This window comes from Rhinatrema bivittatum, chromosome 6 (assembly GCF_901001135.1).
Source record: "Rhinatrema bivittatum chromosome 6, aRhiBiv1.1, whole genome shotgun sequence".
NCBI classification, from domain to species: Eukaryota; Metazoa; Chordata; class Amphibia; order Gymnophiona; family Rhinatrematidae; genus Rhinatrema; species Rhinatrema bivittatum.
The window spans coordinates 26,760,643-26,781,956 of NC_042620.1; the positions used below are offsets into that span (position 1 = coordinate 26,760,643).

General features: G+C 44.9%; 1 protein-coding gene across 4 annotated transcripts in view; it reads left to right on the plus strand.

The window, feature by feature from the left end:
• The window catches only part of EPB41L5 (erythrocyte membrane protein band 4.1 like 5), a 327,612-nt gene that overhangs the window by 71,635 nt on the left and 234,663 nt on the right, over positions 1-21,314 (plus strand). For all 4 annotated transcript variants that reach the window (XM_029605154.1, XM_029605157.1, XM_029605155.1 and 1 more), the window contains 2 exons: positions 12,711-12,753; positions 19,295-19,373. In XM_029605154.1, coding sequence (XP_029461014.1) covers positions 12,711-12,753; positions 19,295-19,373 — 122 coding nt within the window. The remainder of the gene's footprint in view (positions 1-12,710; positions 12,754-19,294; positions 19,374-21,314) is intronic.

Here is a 21,314-nt window from a genome sequence, read left to right on the forward strand (position 1 = left end):
CCGTGCCGAGGAGCCCCCAACCTCCTCCAGACTGGGTACACTGAGGTGTTTCCCCGCCTTCGGTGGGGGGTGGCAGCAAAGACTCCACATATTTCTGTGGACCCTCTGGCGATGCCCATTCAGCCTCTCACTCTGGAACTGGTCTTAACGCCAGCTTTCCGTGAGGAATTAACCGGATGGTTCAAGAGGCAGTGGTACAGACTCTCCATGGACTTCCGGCACCAATGTAGATTCCAATCCCGGCTCCGGATCCGATGCCGCCGATGCTCGCACCATTACTTGACCGACTGGATGTCCTCATCTGTGCTCTGCCATTGGCACCGGTTAAAACACAGATTCGTCACGACCTATCGACGCCCATCCATCTCTCCTCTGAGGAGGAGGGACCATCGATGCCTGATCCAATTCCGGGGCCTTCTGGAGTAGTCCACAGAGGTCACAGAGTCCTTCGTGCCCCCTCTGCCTTGCATGCCGCATCAACCTATGCCGGTGCCTCCGGCTGGAGAAGGCCCCTTTTTACCAGCTGGTGGTTCGTTGGATGCTGGGGATCAATCCTACCAGCCCCAGACCGATGATTCCTCGGACTCCCAGGACACTTGGGATATCCTGTCTGAACCTTCTCCAGAGGAGAGGCGAAGATTCCTGCCGGAAGACCTCTTTCATAAACTTAATCAAGGAGATGGCTGAGACCATTCCATTTACCCTCCAGACTGAAGAAGACTTCAGGCACAAAATGCTAGAAGTCCTTCAGTTTGTAATTCCCATCCCGGTTCTTCAGTGCAACTGAGAGCACCCAGGGTGGTACCACCCGTCAACCATAAGTCTGCTACTTATTTAGTCCAATCAGCACCTGGCTTCCAGAAAACTCAGCTGGCCCACCAGTCAGTGGTAGTCGAATTTGCCCAGAAAAAGGCCAGAAGATCATGGTCTCATTCTTCCGTGCCTCCTGGGAAGGAGCAGAAATTCCTTAATGCTCTTGGTCGTAGAGTCTTTCATAGTTCTATGCTAATTTCCTGTATTGCGGCCTACCAACTATATATGACTCAATACAACAGGAATTTATTTAAGCAGTTGCAGGCATTTTGATTCCCTTCCAGACCAGTTCCAGGACCAGCTCAATTCAATTCTCAAAAAAGGCCTTGATGCTGGCAAGCATGAGGTGCGGGCTGCTTTTGACAACTTTGACACTGCGTCCAGGGTGTCAGCAGGTGGGATAAGTACCAGGAGGTGGGCATGGCTGAAATCCTCTGATCTGTGCCCAGAAGTTCGGGAGCGGTTAGCGGACCTCCCCTGCATGGGAGATAAATCTATTTGGTGAGAAGATTCAGGAAACTGTCGCACAGTTCAATGAGACTTTGCGTCAACTCTCTGCTGGGTGCACAGATTTCTCCTCCTCTTCTAAATGGCCATTCAGAAGGGAGGCAAAAAGATCTACCTTCAAAGCATGTAGATACTACCCTCCTCCAACTCGGTCTCGTCCTAACAGACTGTATCAGAAGGCTCAACCTCGCCAGGCCTCAGACACAGCCAGCTCCACAACCTGGTCCTTCCTCGGGATTTTGACTCCCCACTAGACAGCAATGTTTAACTTCCACCTCTGCTGCTGACTGGCAGAGATGGCAGTCTCTGCCACTTCATCAGCAAGTAGCACACAATCACCATGGATCAGTGGGTCCTGTCGGTCGTAGCTCAAGGTTACCATCTAAAATTCCTCACTACCGGCGGACTCTCCACATCTCTGGGGTGGAATTCCACAGACTACTCTCCACTTTTAGAGGAGGAAATAACATCCCTTCTACAGACCAATGCCATAGAACAGGTTCCCCCTTTACAAAGGGGAAAGGGCTTCTACTCCCAGTATTTTCTAATACCGAAAAAATCGGGAGGCACTCGTCCAGTCTTAGATCTTCATGCCCTAAACAAGCATTAACGAAAAGAGAAGTTCAGGTTGGTAACCTTAGGCTCACTACTCCCTCTTCTCCAACAGGGAGATTGGCTTTGCTCTCTAGATCTACAAGACGCGTATATGCATATAGCAATAACCCTCTCACAGAAAATACCTTTGGTTCATTGTCGGAACCAGGCACTTCCAGTACAGAGTGCTTCCGTTCGGTCTCGCGTCGGCACCTCTGGTCTTCACGAAATGCCTGGCAGTAGTAGCAGCATACTTGAGGTGACTAGGCACTCACATCTATCCTTATCTGGATGACTGGTTACAGAGGGCCCTGTCTGCGGAGGCAGTTCTACACTCCCTCCATCTCACTTTGCGACTACTACTGTCATTGGGATTTCTAGTCAATTATCCAAAGTCCAATCTGACTCCCTCTCAGCTCCTCTCCTTCATTGGAGTGGATTTCAACACTATCCAAGCAAAAGCTTTTCTTCCAAAGGACCGCACGCACACTCTTGCAATGCTTGGAAACACTATTAGAACGCGCCAAACCACAACGGCTCGTCATCTTCTCATCTTGTTGGGCCACATGGCATCCTCGGTCCATGTTCTCACAGGACAGCAGGATGTTAGTCCTCACGAAACCCGCCCGCCACCCCGCGGAGTTGGGTTCGCTTGCGATTTGTTTTATTTTTTCGCATGCACTCTTTACTATAAATAAGACTGAAGGGGTCCCCTGCTGGATGCAGGGTTAGTGCCATGCTGGGCATGCTCATTGGTGCCAGTCAGTTCTAGAAACTTTGACAGAGAAGTTTTCTGTACAGGGCTCCATCCTGTGATGTCACCCATATGTGAGGACTAACATCCTGCTGTCCTGTGAGAACACCTGTTACAGGTAAGCAACTCTGCTTTCCATACTAATGTTTGTTCTGGAGGAGATATTGGTACTAGTTTAAAAAAACAAAAAACCCTTCTCCTTGGCCATCCTGCCTCATCTGCTGAAAAAGCCAAGCTTATTTCCATTGTAGCAGCCAACAACTTTGCCAGGATTGTTAAAATTATGCCATTTCCAACCGTTTTTGGTATATTTTAAGTAGGTTTATTTTATTAAAATTTAAACCACCTTTCTGCTGACGCTGAAGGCAGTGTACAAAGCATAACCATAGTGAAATGTATCAGAGGGCTGATGACATGATTATTCAGCAATGATACCGTACACTCTTATGAAAGATTGCTGCATGCCTCAGTTAAAGCTAAGGCATGAGACTGGAGACAGAGAAAGGCTGATAACGTAAATCGTGTTCAGTTGAGCACACTGTTTAACACGTGGCTGGACATACGATAGCTTTGAAATTCCAAAATGAATGATGGACACAGACACCATGTGCTGTAATGAGTTGCATGATTTGGTTTAGCAAGTGTAGCTGCTTTCCTTAATAGTGGGTTAAATCTTTGCATTGCAGCAATAGAACAAAGCTTAAACAAAATACTTTTCACTTTGTTTCTGGTTCACGCCCTGCGTCCTAAAGGTGTTTGTGGTTTTGTTTTATTTTTACTGGGGTCATCACACATGCAAGCTTAAGAGCGGGAGGATTCCACACCGCTAAGATGAATTCCTATTGCCAAGCCATTCCCACCCTCATGACCCCTTTTGCAGTTTATTCCCATGGTAGGGTTTTTTCTTTCCCTACACTCACCTTTGCTTTGAGGCTGAACCTCAGAAGTGCTATATATCCCCTTCCCTTGTTTTTTTTCATGCCACCTAAAAATTCCTCAATATACTATCTGCAGGTTTTGACGATGCAATTCCTGCATTACCTCTGGGAGAGAGAGACCTGAGCCTTATTATACTCTACAACAGTCATGTGCTGTACCAGAATCCAGAGACCTTGCTGCTTGGACTTGCATTTTTAAACTAGTATCTGCAATCTGAGGTTTTGTTTGCCAGGAATGTGCAAATTGGGGCTCATTGAATAACTTTGGGTTTTTGAAAAGAACCAATACACTTTGTACAATTTTTCTCTCTCTCTCTCTCTCTCTCTCTCATATATTTATATCTAGATATATATATAGAGATACTGTCCTTCAAAAGAGAACTGGGAATGGTTCACAATTTAATATCAAAATACAATAAAATGCCAATTATAATACGCCATAAAGCAATGTGAGTTAGGATATGGAATGCAGTTAATTATTTTATATTTGTATTTGAAGAGAATTGTTTATATTCCTTAACAAAGACTACTGTGCTCTTTCTGTTGTGAACAAAAAATTAAATTGTATTTCAGTGGTGGTGAAGGACAAGTCTTGCATTCTTACCACACATCCCAAGATTTCCCTTAGAATAGCATTTGAAATTGCCATCCTACCATGACCCCTTCAGCTGTTTAATCCATACCTAGGTTTTTATTTAATTTCCATGAGCTCAAAACAAAGGTCATCACATAAAATTTGTTTAAAGTCTTAAAGTATATTGTCCCACTACCAATTAGCAAGAGGCCAACATTCAATCCATCTCATTAAGCTTAAAATTAGCTAATAAAACATTAATATGAATTTGAACATAATCACAAAGGGATAAGGCTATCATTTGAAAAGCACCAGACACAAATTATAAAATATATTACATTACACACACAAGATAAAAACAATCACAAGATCATCTTTCTAAATGCTAAAAAATCCTATGTCAAATGTACTTCCCAGGGGAGTATGTTCCAAAGATTTGGCACAAACCCTAAGGAGGCTTTCACATGGGGTGCTCTCTGATGTAATATTCTGAGGAGAATGGATACAGAGGAAACCCTCCGGTGCCAGTCTTAAATGGTAGACGAACTTTGCATCTTCTGTCAAGTGTACCAGTTTTTAGGTGTTTTCGTACAAAGTAAAACAAGAACTTCTTATGCAGAGGTTGTGTCCGTCCTGTCCATTTGTGACGTAATATTGCTTTTGGAGGATTGAAGTTGTGTATGGTAGTGATGTTATCTTGATTTCTAAGGTAATAAGTCATGTCAATATCTTGTTCTATCGTCTGAGTGGGCTGAAGTGATGGCAGTTAGTGGCAAATGGAAGCAATCTGTGCCAGGAGAGCAGGAGACACCAGAGGCATCACAGTGGCAGGCACTCCACAGCACCAAGAGAGACTGGATGCTAGTTAGGAACCACTGCTGGGACAACACCGCACAAGTGTATAGAGGGTGCAGAATGGCATGCTGGCAACAGCAGAGACATAGAGATCTTCGTTTCAGATGGTGAAAGTCCTGAGAATAAAATTGCTACTCCCACGTGTACTCAGTGGGAGTACATGTCTACTTGTTGACTACATATCAACATGAAGGTTGGAAATGACTTAGTGTCATTGGCTTTAGACTGAGTCTACTGTTATGCTAAATGAGTATTCTTTTCTACTTAAACGTTCAAGAGCTAGAGTAAAATAACTTTACAAACAGCTGCTCTGTCCTCTTTTTTGGGAGAGATTTAATATTACTATAATATTACTAACTGGAATGCACATGTGTCCATTTTTAATCTTGCTGTATAAATTCCTGCCTGTATTTCAAACCTGTGGATGCACTAATTAGCTTAAACGTTGGAGTTGCTGGTGGTTTGAAGCCTTCCCCCGACTCTGCTCCTATCTGTGCCTGGCTCAGAATTCTGAGCTGCCCACCTCTGGAATGTGGAGATGATGAAAGAAAACAGATTTCAGCTGAAGCAGACATGAATGCAAAGTCCTTTTCTCCCCAGCTCTGCCTCCTCCCTGTTCCCTCCCCACTTCCCCTTTTAGCTTTTTTTTTTTTTTTTTTTTAATTTCCATTCAGTCACCAGTCCAAGGACAGCTTGTGTTGTGTTTCTGTGGCTGGAGACATGTTTTGGCTGTAATAGAGCAGAGGTGGGCTAGCAATGGCACATTGTGTGATCTGGTAAATATATGTTCCTACGGTATTTTGCATTCCTGGTTCAAGCCTGCATTCATGTTTTGAACAGACTGCCATCAGAATATGAGAATCAGTTTACCCTGCACGGTGCCTCCAATACGACTCTCTCACTCATCCGCATCACTCTGAGCGTGTCCAGCACCTCTTGTGATTTAACTTGGAGGAGCACTGTAGCCAGGGCTAATTGTGCCATGCAAATCAACCTAGTATATGCAGTTATGCTTGATAAATATTATTTTGGATTTCCTCTGAAACTGGCTTCCTGCCTTCCTGGAGGACCAGGGCTGTGAACCTCCTTGCTTCAATGTGACTTTCCCTATCCCAACTATGACAACACCTGGGCTGAGGGTCCAGAAGACTCCTGTACCAGGATACAGTGCCATCTTTGAGTGGGGTTAATATGAGATTGTTAGCAGAATGCAATGTTTTAATATCCAACTTTGCCAGGTAAAAGTTAATTTTTTTCTCTCATATGAAATTTTTTTCCCCCCAAGATCCTTCTTTCAAAATCTCATGTTAGTCATTTTTCCCCTTGTACATAAGAACTTTAAATCATTTTGTCAGAATTCCTTGACACGTGCTGCTTCTTCCTTTTTCCTCTTCCCCCTTCCTTGTTACATATCCTGAGTTAAAAGTTGACAGGGTCAACTCTTTTTCTTTTCATGTTCTTACAGCTCTGATGTGATCAAACCCTAGGGCCTGCTTTAACACTGTCTGATCTTTGACTCAATTTTCAGCCCTTGCTGGTTAAGGGACTGAATTCTGTCCCCATTGAAACCTGGACAGTGTATGTCGTCAAATGTGTCAGGACATTTGATGGGGGACTGAGTTCAGAAAGGCTTTTTTCCTGCTGCTTTGTGTGTTATCTGTTGAAGAGGTGCACAAATAGCCAATCTGTTGCTTCATAGCTACAAGCAGCAGAATTGATGGACCAGAGGCAGCATGGTTTCACCAAGGGAAGGTCCTGTCAGACAAATCTGATCGACATTTTGATTGGGTGACTAAGGAATTGGATCGAGGAAGAGCACTTGATGTCGTGTTGGATTTTAGCAAAGCTTTTAATATGGTCCTGCACAGGAGGCTTGTGAATAAAAGGTGTTCCCCAGGGTTCCTCTCTCTCTTCCACCCTATTTAATATATACATGCTTCCCCTCACTACGCTCCTTACCAATCTCCACATCAAACATTTTATTTATGCCGATGATGTACAAATCATCTTCCCTTTTTCGGACACCATCCAAACCGCTCTACACAGCTGGGAATCCTGTCTTTCCTCTATCAACCAACTCCTAAAAGACATGCATCTAGCTCTTAATTCAAACAAAACTGAGCTCTTAATCATATCCAATAAGCAATCGCTCCCAGACATCCCTCCTGCCTACTCTGCTACCAACTTCCCATCACACACTCGCAACCTAGGAGTTATCATTGATAATCACCTCTCATTCAAACCATTCATCAAATCCATCTTAAAGGACTGCTACTTTAAACTTCAAACAATAAAGAAACTCAGACCCCTACTACATCTCAATGACTTCCGCACTGTCCTCCAAGCTATTATTTTATCGAAGATTGACTATTGTAATGCGCTCTTACTCGGCATTCCTGCAATACACACTAGACCTCTCCAACTCCTACAAAATGCCGCCGCTCGGATCTTGTCAAACACAAAGAAAAGTGATCATATCACCCCCACACTTATTGAATTACACTGGCTCCCTATACAGTCACGAATTATTTATAAAACTCTCTCGATCATACACAAGAGTCTAGTAAACTCCAACCTCAACTGGATTAACCCCCCCTCCTACCCCGTACCTCCAAGAGACCCACCCGCCCAGCACTCCAAGGAACACTCCATGCCCAATCCATCAAACCTTTTAAACTCTCCTCCACCATGAACAGAGCTTTTTCCCTTGCCGGCCCAACTATATGGAACTCACTGCCACATGATATTCGCATTGAGACCCATACCCCCGCCTTCAAAAAGAAACTTAAAACCTGGCTCTTCCAGCAAGCCTACTCCATCTCACCCCCTATCACATAATTTCCCCCTACAAATGTTTTTCTGATGTTTTTCTGATATCCTGGTATGAACGCCTTTTTGCCTGCTGATTTGGTACTGTGCACTAACTTGTATATAGTTTCTGTTATAGTTCAATCCCATAGCATATCCCCATAGCATTTACTCATTGATGTTTGTATTTCTTGTAAGGGCTCCTCCCAAATATTATTTATATGTTGCCTAGTTTACTATGTTATCTGTTATTTGTAAGGGCTCCGCCCAATGGTTTTTTGTTCACTGTAAACCGATGCGATGTGCGAACGGTCATCGGTATAAAAGAAACGTTAAATAAATAAATAAATAAAACGAGAAGCTTGGGTGTGAGTGCCAAGGTAGTTGCCTGGATAGCAAACTGTTTGAAGGACAGAAAACAATGTGTGATGGTAAATGGAACTTACTCTAAAGAGAGAACGGTGATGAGCAGAAGGTAAGGTTTGTCTATTTGTGGATGATACTAAGATCTGCAAAAGAGTGGACCGTCCGGAAGGAGTGGCGAGAATGAGACGGGATTTAAGGAAGTTAGAAGACTGGTCGAAGTTATAGCAGCTGAGATTCAATGCCAAGCAGTGCAGTGTCATGCATATGGGCTGTGGAAATACGAAAGAATTGTATTCTATGGGGGGTGAAGGGCTGATGTGAACGGAGCAGAAGAGAGACCTTGGGGTGATAGTGTCTAACGATCTGAAATCAGCGAAACAATGTGACAAGGCGATAGCTAAAGCCAGAAGAATGCTGGGCTGCATAGAGAGAAGAATATAGAGTAAGAAAAGGGAAGTAATTATCCCCTTATACAGGTCCTTGGTGAGGCCTCACCTGGAGTACTGTGCTCAGTTCTGGAGACCGTATCTCTGAAGGGACAGACATGGAGGTGGTCCAGAGAAGGGCAACCAAAAAGGTGGATGGTCTTCATAAAATGACTTATGAGGAGAGATTGAAGAATCTAAATATGTATACCCAGGACGAAAGGAGGAGCAGGGGTGATATGATACAGACGTTCAGATACTTGAAAGGTTTTAATGATCCAAAGACAATGACAAACCTTTTCCGTTGGGAAAAAAAATCAGCAGAATCAGGGGTCACGATTTAAAACTCCAGGGAGGAAGACTCAGAACCAGTGTCAGGAAGTATTTCTTCACGGAGAGGGTGGTGGAATCCTGGAACGCCCTTCCGGAGGAAGTGGTGAAGACCAAAACTGTGAAGGATTTCAAAGGGGCATGGAATAAACACCATGGATCCATAAAGCCTGGAGGATGAGAATGAAGAGAAGAGGTATGGGGTGGCTTACTGGAATGACGGCTACTACCTGGTTAATACCCTTATTCATTAAAAATTCACACTGTTAATGCGACTCCAACATTGCTCTATGCTTCAACGGCAAGAGGAAATGTGGAAAAGAGGATTTGCATTCAGGCAACAACCAACAAGGTAGCACAGTCTGGGTAAACAAATAAGCGCGGGAGAGGTTGCTTATTGCGGCGGTTACTACCCCTTACAAATTAAGCTTGATACTTCACTTTGAATGCATATCTAGCGCAGCTCACTGCTTCAATGCTAGGGGGGAATGAAGAAATAGGATTTACATCCAGACATCTAACAAGGCATTGATCTGAGCAGTATGAGTATACAAACATTGGGGTAACTTGCTCGATACGACTGTTACTACCCTCAAACATTATACTTCACTTTGATGCAGCTCCAACACTGCTCTCTGCATCAATGGCAGGGGTGGAAGGAAATTGGAATCAAAAAGTTACCAATAAGGGCCCTGAACTCGGCGGTCGGAGTAACAAATAAGTATGAGAAAATAAGAGAAGCTTGCTGGGCAGACTGGATGGGCCTGTTTGTCGTCTTCTGCCATCATTTCTATAGCCTTAACTATTTTCACATGCACACAAAAATTGACAATTTATCAGTATAATAATCCTGTTAAGCATCAATTCATGCTGCTAATCAAAAAGAAATTTGATGTAAAATTCCAAGTTTATCTACTGTTTTTTTTTTTCAGAGCCTGCATCTTTTCCTGATTTCCCAATTTAAAGATGCATGCCACCAAAAAGCTGCAAAATTTAGCTCTGGGCATGTAGTGTTTTAATTATCCTTGTAAATGTTTCTTCCAGTTTTAATTAAGAAGTTGTTACTTTCATAGCTTTTAGACCTGCTTCGGATCCTGTCCTCTCTATGGCCTCTTGCCTCCTGCTGTGCCCTGTCAAAGCCCATTTCTCACAGTGCCAGTACCCTATGTTATACTGATACACTGTTTCCCGCAAACAACAAGTTTGATCTGAAGCAGTTCACTATATAGTAAATACATTAATAAATGTTATTACATAGCATGATACACAATACAGCAATAACAAAATCCAAAATACATTTTAACCTTCATTTTTACCCATCCTTTTGAGATTGTTCTGAACGACTTACAGCATATATTCATAATAACATGCAGCAAATACAATTCATACATAATTTTTGAACCCCAAGATAGACTTCCCCACCCTTCCCAGGGAGAAATAAGCCACTAATTTTACTAAGCTCAATGCCCATCCTACTAGAACCCTCCCCCCCCCCCAAAAAAAAAAATAAAGCCAAGTCTTAACCTGAGGGTCACAAAAGGCTTTCCTAAAGTGCTTCATGTCCATCTTCTCTGCTACTTCAAAATTGTTCTCTTGTAACCTTCATAGTTTACTACAGGGGTAGGTAACTGCCATCACACCCAGAGAAGAGGTCCCCCCACGCCTTAAGGGCCCCTACCTTCCTTTGGGGAATCCACACCCTGGCGCTGGTTGAGACTGTGTGAGGTCTTAGCTCCTGGACTTCTTGATTAAAACCCTGAAACAGGAGCTACATATGTAATGACAGTGCATCAAGTACATCTCATGAATATTCAGTGTAGATACCTTGAAAAACCCATCTGGCTTGAAGTACTTGGACCAGAGTTGCCTACCCTTGGCTTGTTATATGTAATATGGTATGTTTGTCTTTTTAGATGAATAGATTTTTTTTAAAAGTCTCTTTTTATACTTGGATGCCATTTCTCCTCTGCTCAGAGCGCTGTGATGGTCAAAAAGGCAAATAGAATGTGAATAAAATGGAAAATTTCTTATTGCTTCTGTATCGAGCCATGGTGCAACAGCATCTTTTGAGTATTGTGTGCAGTTCTGGTCACTCCATCTCAAGAAAGACAAAGCAGAACTAGAAAAGGTGAAGAGGCGGGCAAAAAAAATAAATGGGATGGAACATCTCTCCTGTAGTGAGAGGCTAGGCAGGCTAGGGCTCTTCAGCTTAGAAAAGAGACAGCTAAAAGGGGACATGATAGAAGTTTAGTTTTTAATTAGTTTATTATATTTGGATCACTTTTCTTAACCACAAATCAAAGCAATTTCCAATAAAAAGTTAAAAAATAAAATTATTAGTGGGGGTTGTATGGGTAACTAAAGGATAGTTTACCCCTTTAAATAATACGAAAGGGGACACTCCATGAAACTAACTAGTAGATTCAAAACAGATTGTAGAAAGTACTTTTTCACTTGGCACATTATCAAGCTGTGGAATCTGTTGCCAGAGGATATGATTAAGGCAACTAGCATAGTAGGGTTTAAAAGAGGTTTGGACAAGTTCCTGGAGGAAAAGTCAAAACATGCTAGCCAGTTAAACTAAAGATAACTAATGCTATCCCTAGGAGTGAGTAAGAGGAATTAAATCTACTTCATAGGATCTGCTAGGTACTTATGGCCTGGATTGACCACTGTCTGAGACAGGATGCTAGACTTGATGGGACCTTGGTCAAACTACATGCCATGTTTCAAATCAAGCTCTGGTCCATACCAAGGGGATTTCTTAGGCATTAACATTTCTGGAACATCCGATAGTTGGGTCCATTGCTGTGGCTCAAGAGTCTTCTGGTTGTCTTTAGCAGGCTACAACATGCAGACAACCTGCTCAAGCTTGGGGAATGGGGACAGGTGCTCCTACTAGACCTGGAGAGCAGAGCTAAGGGATCACCTGTGAGATGTCATTTTTCCAGCCCTTGGAGTGGAAAGGAACTGGAAAACTCTATTGATGTTGCCACTGTCTGTTCTGGGGGGTTTGAGAGCCAATATTAATGAAAAGTATTTACTAGTAACTATATAACTTTTTGATGGGGGTTTCTTTTAAATAGCTCAGTATTGTTGAGCCTTGGCAAACATATTTCCCAAATATGGACTAGTACTGCCAGTAACTTAGCAGCAAGATACAGGCAAGCATGATGCTGGAGCAATGTAGCTTTAAATCCTGTGCTGATAAATATGTGGAGACACTAAAGTTTGTTTCAGGTCTCATTTTACAAGTTAGTTGAGGAGCATGGCCATGCTAGGCAGTTATAAACGCCTGTGATGTAAGCAACAGAAGCAGAGCGTTCAGAAAAAAAATGCCACAAGCTGACTTGATGAAATAGAGGCATGAAAACATTTATCTCTGGCACTGGAGCATATGAAAAGGAGCAGTGCAGACCATTAGATTTGTGCTTCCTCAGGGAGTCTGAGGTCATGTGCCTGTGTCCTATCTGGAAACAAAATTGTCTTGCACAAACAGGCAAAAGAAGTTTCTTTGTAAGTCAAACAGAATAGTGTATTTAAATGTTTGGTTAAATAATGGGATCCTTTTCAGCATTCCTGTTTGCTTCCCTTCTCCTGTTTGGGAATTTTGGAGTAAGGATTGGTTTCTAAGACTGCTTCTTTCAGTGGACGAGACTGTCATGGTGCAGGCCATGATCGTCCCCTCCATCCATGATCACAAAACCTTTTGAAAACTAACCATATTTTTGTTTCTCTGTTCTCAGCACTGGTTGGATACCACAAAGAGCATCAAAAAACAAGTGAAAAGTGAGTAAGTTCTCCACTTGCGTGGTAAAGTGGCTTGTGGTTCCTGTCATGAGTTTATATGGTCACAGAGTACAGTCAGACTTCTGATAATTTCCTACTTGCTTTTTCTGCTGTAGATCATGGCCCTGACCATATTTGCCATTTGAGGTCCTATGGGTGTTTTGGTGGACTTGTGCTTTTAAAGTGTTCCCTATGTTTCAACATTAGTCAGTAAGGAGTCTTCTCACAGGACAAGCAGGATGGTTGTCCTCACAAATGGGTGACATCGAGGATGGAGCCCACCACGGAAAACTTCTGTCAAAGTTTAAACAGAACTTTGACTGGCCCCTACTGGGCATGCCCAGCAAGGCACTGACCCTGCAGCCAGCAGGGGTCTCCCTTCAGTCTTCTTTTTTCCGCGCAGCAGTTGCCACGCGGTGAAAGGAGCTCTCTAACCACATTCCTGACAGGAATTTGGAAGTTAATTTCCTAAGAAAATTTGCCCCTCAGGGGTCTCCCTTCGACAAATTTTTAGTCATCTTACGGAACCCGGTAAGTTTTTTGCCTTTTTCCATCGACTACCGTCGATTTTGGCCCTTGAGGCCTGTTGGCACTTACCGATCCCCAGCCTAAATTTTGGCTTCAGGCCATGGCAACGGGGTTCCGCCGTTGTCCGGATTGTACCCGGACTATGTCCATCACAGACCCCCACAGGGTTTGTGTAATGTGTTTGGGTAGTGAGCATGATGTCCTGACTTGCACCAAATGTGCCTTAATGACACCCAAAGGTCGCAAAGCCAGGATGGAGAAGATGCACCATGCACCCACCCCAACGCCATCGATAGCATCGACGTCATCGGAACCGGCACCGTCAAAGTTGTACCATCATCGTCAACCCTCCGGTGACCGTCCGCCATCGATCGCTTCTCGGCCGTCGACTCCCGTCCCTTCCCCGGATGGGCGAGGGGATCGGAAGGAAAAGCACCGCCATCGACGGCACAAGTCTCGGCCTGTCGAGGATCCACAGCCATCGACCTCTGCTCAAGCCGGGCCACCGACAAAGAAGCCGCGAACAGACCGGACGCCCTCCACGTCTCGTTCGCCGGCATCGAGGAAACCCTCACCCTCCCGGGGTGCGGGGGCCGTGATCCCACCGGTTACGGTGGTCCCTCCGGCCCTGCCTCAGCCTCCCTCTCCCGTCGAGCCGGGTATGGTTACCCCTGGTCTCCGGGCAGAACTGGACCGGCTGGTCCAGGAGGCCATCGAGAAAGCGATGAAGAAATTGCAACCTCCATCGGCACCGTCTCCGGCACCGGTTCCAGTGCCGCCCCCGACACCGACACCGGCACCGGCTTCGCCACCGAGGAGGGAACCGACCACCGAGCCGTTGTTACAAGCGCTAGCACCGCTACTGAGCCGCATGGAGGCGCTCATGACGGCCCTTCCATCGGTGATTCCAGTACCATCGACAACACCACCGTCTCCGACTGGATTTTCATCGGCAGGAGAAACACCGTTCCGGATTCCCCCTTCCGGGGTGGTTCCATCGGTGCCTTCTGGTATATCTCCACCGATTATATCCTTCGGTTCCATCCATTCCACGCCAGGCACCGATTCCATCGGCAGCACCGAAGCCATCGATGCCATTTCTGGTTCCACCTACGGCACCGATTCCACCTCGGTTTCCATCGATGCCTTCAGAGCCTCAGCCAGGTCCATCAGGGCTACAAGCCCCACTTGATCCCTACGATACCTGGGGTGATGATGATGATACATCTTCTGACACAGATTTGCCTTCGCCACCATCTCCTACAGAGAGTAGAAAAAGATCTCCTCCTGAGGATCTATCTTTCATTAATTTTGTGAAAGAGATGTCAGAAGTTGTACCTTTTCAACTACAATCTGAAGCTGATGACAGACACCAGATGATGGAACTCCTTCAATTTCTGGATGCTCCAAAAATCATCGCTTCCATCCCTATACACCAGGTGTTTTTGGATCTGCTCAAGAAAAACTGGGAATCTCCTTCATCAGTGTCCCCAGTTAACAAAAAAGCTGACTCCACCTACCTTGTCCAGTCAGCACCAGGTTTCCAAAAACCTCAACTGGATCATCGCTCTGTTGTGGTTGAGTCCGCGCAGAAGAAGGCCAAGCGTCTTAAGCCACACTCTTCTACCCCACCTACCAGGGACAACAAGTTCCTAGATAGTGTTGGACGGAAAGTCTATCATGGAGCTCTGTTGATTTCACGCATAGCTTCATATCAACTTTACATGACTCAGTACAACAGAGCCATCCTTAAGCAGATGCAAGACTATGCTGACACGTTGCCAGACCAATACCAACCGCAGCTTCAAGCCCTTCTTCACAAGGGATTTGAGGCAGGGAAGCACGAGATTAGGACTGCCTACGACATATTCGATGCTTCCACAAAAGTTTCAGCCACAGCCATCTCAGCCAGACGTTGGGCTTGGTTAAAATCATCCAACCTTCGCCCAGAGGTTCAAGATCGTCTTGCTGATTTACCCTGCTTAGGCGATAATTTGTTTGGAGAGCAAATTCAGCAGATTGTGGCGGAGTTAAAAGACCACCATGAGACGTTGAAACAACTCTCATCTGTCCCACCTGAGCTGACCTCCAAGCAACCGCAAAAGAAAGACTCTAAGAAGTCATTCTTTCGACCACGCCGTTATTACCCTCCATCGGCCAGGCCTCGTCCAGCTCGATCCTCTACTAGGCCTCAGCCGCGTCAGCCTAAGAAACAAAGGCCTACTGTAGCCCCTCCTCCTGGGCCTGCGGCTGGCCTTTGACTCCCCTGTAGGGAACACATGTCAAACCCCTCTTCCGGACAACCCTGTAGGAGGTCGACTGTACCATTTTCTACAACCTTGGTTGCAGATCACCTCAGATCAGTGGGTGCTAACAATTATCGCACAGGGTTACCACCTCAACTTCATAACTCTTCCGGCAGACTCCCCACCTCTTCAAGCGTGGAGTCTATCCACCCATTTGGCTCAATTACAACAGGAAGTATCCCTTCTGCAATCAAATGCTATAGAACCCGTTCCTCCCTCTCAACGAGGCAAGGGATTCTATTCCAGATACTTCCTAATACCAAAGAAATCAGGGGGACTACGTCCCATTTTGGACCTTCGAGCCCTCAACAAATACCTTCAAAAAGAGAAGTTCAAAATGGTAACCCTAGGCGCGCTGCTCCCTCTGCTACAAAGAGGGGATTGGCTGTGCTCTCTCGACCTCAAGGACGCTTATACCCACATTGCGATCACACAATCCCATCGCAAATATCTGCGGTTTCTAGTAGGCCACGACCATTATCAATACCGTGTCCTCCCTTTCGGTCTAGCTTCTGCCCCACGAGTCTTTACCAAATGTCTCGTAGTGGTAGCAGCATTCCTAAGGAGGGAAGGTGTCCACGTCTACCCATACCTGGACGATTGGCTAATCAGGGCCTCCACCCAACAGATAGCTCAATCCTCCCTAAAATTGACAATTCAAACACTCCTTTCCTTAGGGTTTCTCGTCAATTACGAGAAATCTTGCTTAGTCCCGTCTCAAACCTTATCCTTCATTGGGGCAGACTTGGACACCTTACAGGCAAAGGCTTACCTTCCTCTTCAGAGGGTCCACACCCTAATGTCCCTGGCTCGCCAGCTCCAGTCTCAGAACACTGCCACGGCTCGCCAGTTCCTCATTCTCCTAGGACACATGGCATCCTCGGTTCAAGTCACTCCCATGACCCGACTAGCCATGAGAGTAACACAATGGACTCTACGACACCAATGGATTCAAGCTTTTCAGCCTCTGTCCTCCATAGTCACAGTCACACAAGCGCTGCGCCTATCCTTAACCTGGTGGACGACTCAGGTCAACCTCCTTCAGGGCTTACCCTTTCTTCCACCGGATCCGCAAGTAATCCTAACCACCGACGCTTCTCACATCGGTTGGGGAGCCCATGTGGACGACTTTCAAACCCAAGGGTTATGGTCCAAAGAGGAAGCCGAACACCAGATAAATTTCCTGGAACTTCGAGCAATCCGCTATGCGCTCCGCACTTTCAAAGATCATCTCTTTCATCAGATAATCTTAATCCAGACGGACAACCAAGTGGCCATGTGGTACATGAACAAGCAGGGAGGCACAGGCTCCTTCCTTCTGTCAGGAAGCTGCGCAGATCTGGGCGGAAGCCCTCTCCCACTCCATGTACCTCAGGGCCACTTACCTGCCGGGAGTAGACAATGTATTGGCAGACCAGCTGAGCCGTGTCTTCCAACCACACGAGTGGTCACTCGATCCTCTGGTAGCGACCTCTCTGTTTCACAAGTGGGGTTCTCCCCGCATAGACCTCTTTGCGTCCCCTCAGAACCACAAAGTGGACGATTACTGCTCTCTCATTCGGAGCCAGCACTCTCGGCCGAGGGATGCATTCTCCCTCAAGTGGACAACCGGTCTGCTCTATGCATTCCCTCCACTCCCTCTTGTGTCAAAGACTCTCGTGAAGCTACGCCAGGACGGAGGAACCATGATCCTGATAGCACCTTACTGGCCACGCCAAGTATGGTTTCCAATACTCCAGGATCTCTCCATCCGCAGGCACATTCCTCTGGGAAAGGACCCGCATCTGCTCACTCAAAACGACGGATGCCTCCTCCATCCCAACCTCCAAGTCTTGTCCCTGACGGCATGGATGTTGAAAGGTTAGTCCTTCAGCCTTTCAACCTTTCAGATTCCGTTTCTCGGGTCCTGATAGCTTCACGAAAGCCTTCCACAAGAAAGTCTTACTCATACAAATGGAAAAGGTACACATCATGGTGCACTTCTCAGTCCCTTGATCCCCTTTCCTGTCCAATCTCCAAATTCTTGGACTATTTATGGCATCTCTCTGAATCAGGTCTTAAAACCTCTTCTATCAGAATGCATGTCAGTGCGGTAGCCGCCTTCCATAAGGGTATTGGGGGTAATCCTATTTCAGTACAACCCCTAGTAACACGCTTTCTTAAGGGCTTGCTCCATCTAAAGCCGCCCTTGCGTCCTCCGGCCCCATCCTGGGACCTTAACCTGGTTCTTGGTCGTCTTATGAAACCTCCTTTCGAACCTCTGCACTTCTGTGACTTTAAATATCTCACTTGGAAAGTGTTATTCCTTTTGGCTATTACTTCAGCTCGCAGGGTTAGTGAATTACAGGCCCTAGTTACCTATCCGCCTTACACTAAGCTCCTGCAGGACCGCGCGGTACTCCGCACTCACCCTAAATTTTTACCTAAGGTAGTTTCTGAGTTTCATATCAATCAATCCATCATACTACCTATCTTTTTTCCCAGGCCCCACTCCAACTCTGGAGAGCAGACACTGCATACCCTAGACTGTAAACGAGCTCTAGCTTTTTACCTAGACCGTACAGTTTCCCATAGGAAGAGCACTCAATTATTCGTCTCTTTCCATCCTAATAAGTTGGGACAACCTGTGGGTAAGCAGGCTCTTTCTTCCTGGTTGGCGGACTGCATTTCTTTTTGCTATGAGCAAGCTGGCATTCCTTTTCAAGACCGTGTTAAAGCACACTCTGTGAGGGCCATGGCGACGTCAGTGGCACACCTTCGATCGGTGCCGCTTCCTGACATCTGCAAAGCTGCAACCTGGAGTTCTCTCCATACCTTTGCAGCCCATTATTGTTTGGACAAGGCTGGAAGACAGGACTCCATCTTCGGCCAGTCTGTCTTGCGTAACCTTTTTCCAACCTGATGTACCAACACCCTTCCACCTACCCGGTTGGGTGCGGATGCCCTTTCCCAAATTTCTCCTCACTTATTGTGCCTGCTGCACACCGTTGGGTACATTTGGTGCAAGTCGGGACATCCTCAGCTCGGTACTCACCCATTTGTGAGGACAACCATCCTGCTTGTCCTGTGAGAAAGCAAATGTTGCTTACCTGATGTAACAGGTGTTCTCACAGGACAGCAGGATGTTAGTCCTCACGAAACCCGCCCGCCTCCCCGCAGTGTTGGGTTCGTTTTATTCTTACTTTCTAGGCACTGCCTGTAGCTTTGAAAATCAGACTGAAGGGAGACCCCTGCTGGCTGCAGGGTCAGTGCCTTGCTGGGCATGCCCAGTAGGGGCCAGTCAAAGTTCTGTTTAAACTTTGACAGAAGTTTTCCGTGGTGGGCTCCATCCTCGATGTTACCCATTTGTGAGGACTAACATCCTGCTGTCCTGTGAGAACACCTGTTACATCAGGTAAGCAACATTTGCTTTCTCTCTGGGTTAAGGATGGTTTTCATTTAGGTATTTTATTTATTTTTTTAACAGACTTGTAAAAGCCTGAATTTACTAACCAGATGGGCCAAATTGACTGCTGATGCATATCTGTTGTTGTGATTGTGTTTTTATGTTGGCATATACAATTTGGCTCTGATGTGGGCTGAGGTTTTTAAGAAGTTTTTTTTACTCCGCAGTCCTACTTCATGTACCAAGAAGCACAGCATTGCATTTGTTACAAAACAAGGCCCAGTTGACAGATACTCATTCCTTTATTTTGTATTTTTTGTAGTTGGCCCACCATATTGTCTTCATTTGCGTGTCAAATTTTACTCCTCTGAGCCCAACAATCTTCGTGAAGAGCTAACACGGTAAGTGTCCCTGTGTTTTGTCCATCACATTTATTTTGTCAGCTGTTTGGTTTCTGCACGTTGAGGTTTTGAAACTGCATTTGTGGGCGTTAAGTGCTATGGCATGTGCTGGCTGGTTGACCTCCAGGTGATGCAGTGTCTATAGGAAATATATATGAATGAATAAAGCATTCTGTCCAGCAGCCTCCTTAAAGATGTTCTGTAGCCATGGGGTTTCCAATTATTCTCTGGCATCTCAAGAAGCTAAAGCTAGAGCAGCTGATAGAATTTTGGTGAAATTTGTTAGTCTTTCTGTATATCTTTCATGAAGTTTGATTCCTAGTATCATAACAGGATTTTAGAGATGGAATTAATTTGTATTCCTGTATAACTGTTTAAAAAAAAAAAAAGGTAACTGGCAGTGCCTCTAATTTAGTATTTCATTTTTGACCAAGTGGTCTTTCAAAAGGGGCCTTTTCTGGCTTTTTGACTCTATATGGAAAGGTAAACAAAGAGCATCTCAAGGGTTATGTTGGAACTCTTTTTTGTAAATATTGCAGGAATAAGTCAACACAAGTTGTGGGTGATACCTATTTTGTTCCACCATCTTAGTATATTTGGATTCAATATGCAAAAGATTTACATGGTTAAAATCAACTTTTAAGCACAGCAAAGCAGGTGAGGACACAAACATCCACATTGGATATTCCACAAAATTAGAGGATAGTTTGCAAATAATGAAAGTCCACAGGAATGTTCAAGCGATGATAGAAAAAGTTTTTATTTGTCACTTAGAAGATAGCAATGCAGTATCTTAACAGAGCAGATTTACACAGTCCCCCCACTTCAACATTCCTGTGGACTTTCATTATTTGCAAACCATCCTCTGATTTTGTATAAAATCAATTAACGCCACAAGCTTGACATTACAGGTAAGGGGATCAGATAGTACACCAAGGAGGAGTTAAGCTGAGGGAGACTAGATGGATTGCCATAATACATGGACTTGCTATATTTGCCTTTAGGGATAGGATTGACTTCATACTAAACTATGATTTGGGGATGGGCCCATATTGAACCAGGTACGTAGAACTTGAAAGGATTGATGATTAAGTCAATTACAGGTCTGTATACCTGGGCCAATATGGGCCCATCCCCAAATCACATAGATTATGCAATCAATCCTAGCCCTAAAAACAAATATAGCAAGTCTATATGTAATAAGTTAAGTGAATTAGATGGGTTCTATGGTTATGCATTTGGATTTTGTATAACGGAGTCATCCTATTTTTATTAAATCTTTTTGCATGATTTGGTACTTTGCCTCAGCACATCTCAAAGCAAAATACAATCTATAAATCTGAAAAGGTAAATCCCGCCCTCCTCCTCCAATATTATTCTCCAGCTAAATTCTTTTCCCACAGATTTAGACGAACCAAAAAGGGCCAGGAGATCTTTTTCAGGTTTAGCCGGCTAGTGCAATATTTGGCACTAAGCAGATAAATTTGTGCAGAAAACACCATCCATGAAAATGGCTGTCATAAATCTAACTGCTAATTTTGTGAAATAAAATGTAATCAGATATTCAGCTGCATACTTAAGTGCAGATAAATACCCAGACAAAGTTAACTGGTTTAAATTAGTCTGTTAGCTCTGCCTGCTGTTGCTACTGAATATCGACCCCCTTTTGTGACTATTCTCTTCAGGCCAGTGCAAAATATTCTATGGAGTCTATCTGAATATACAAGTAAAATTTCCTAGCGTGTAGACAGATGGACTGAGGACCAATGGGTTTATGCTCCCCTGCCAGCAGATGGAGATGGAGCAAGCTGATGTCACAGTACATATAGCCCTGTAGTGACCCCAGCCTGCCAGTATTCTTCATCTCCAGCAGATGGTGGACGGGCATTTCCCTGTGGGGATTGCTTCGTGTTTTTTGGAAGGAGAAATTTGAAATCGAAA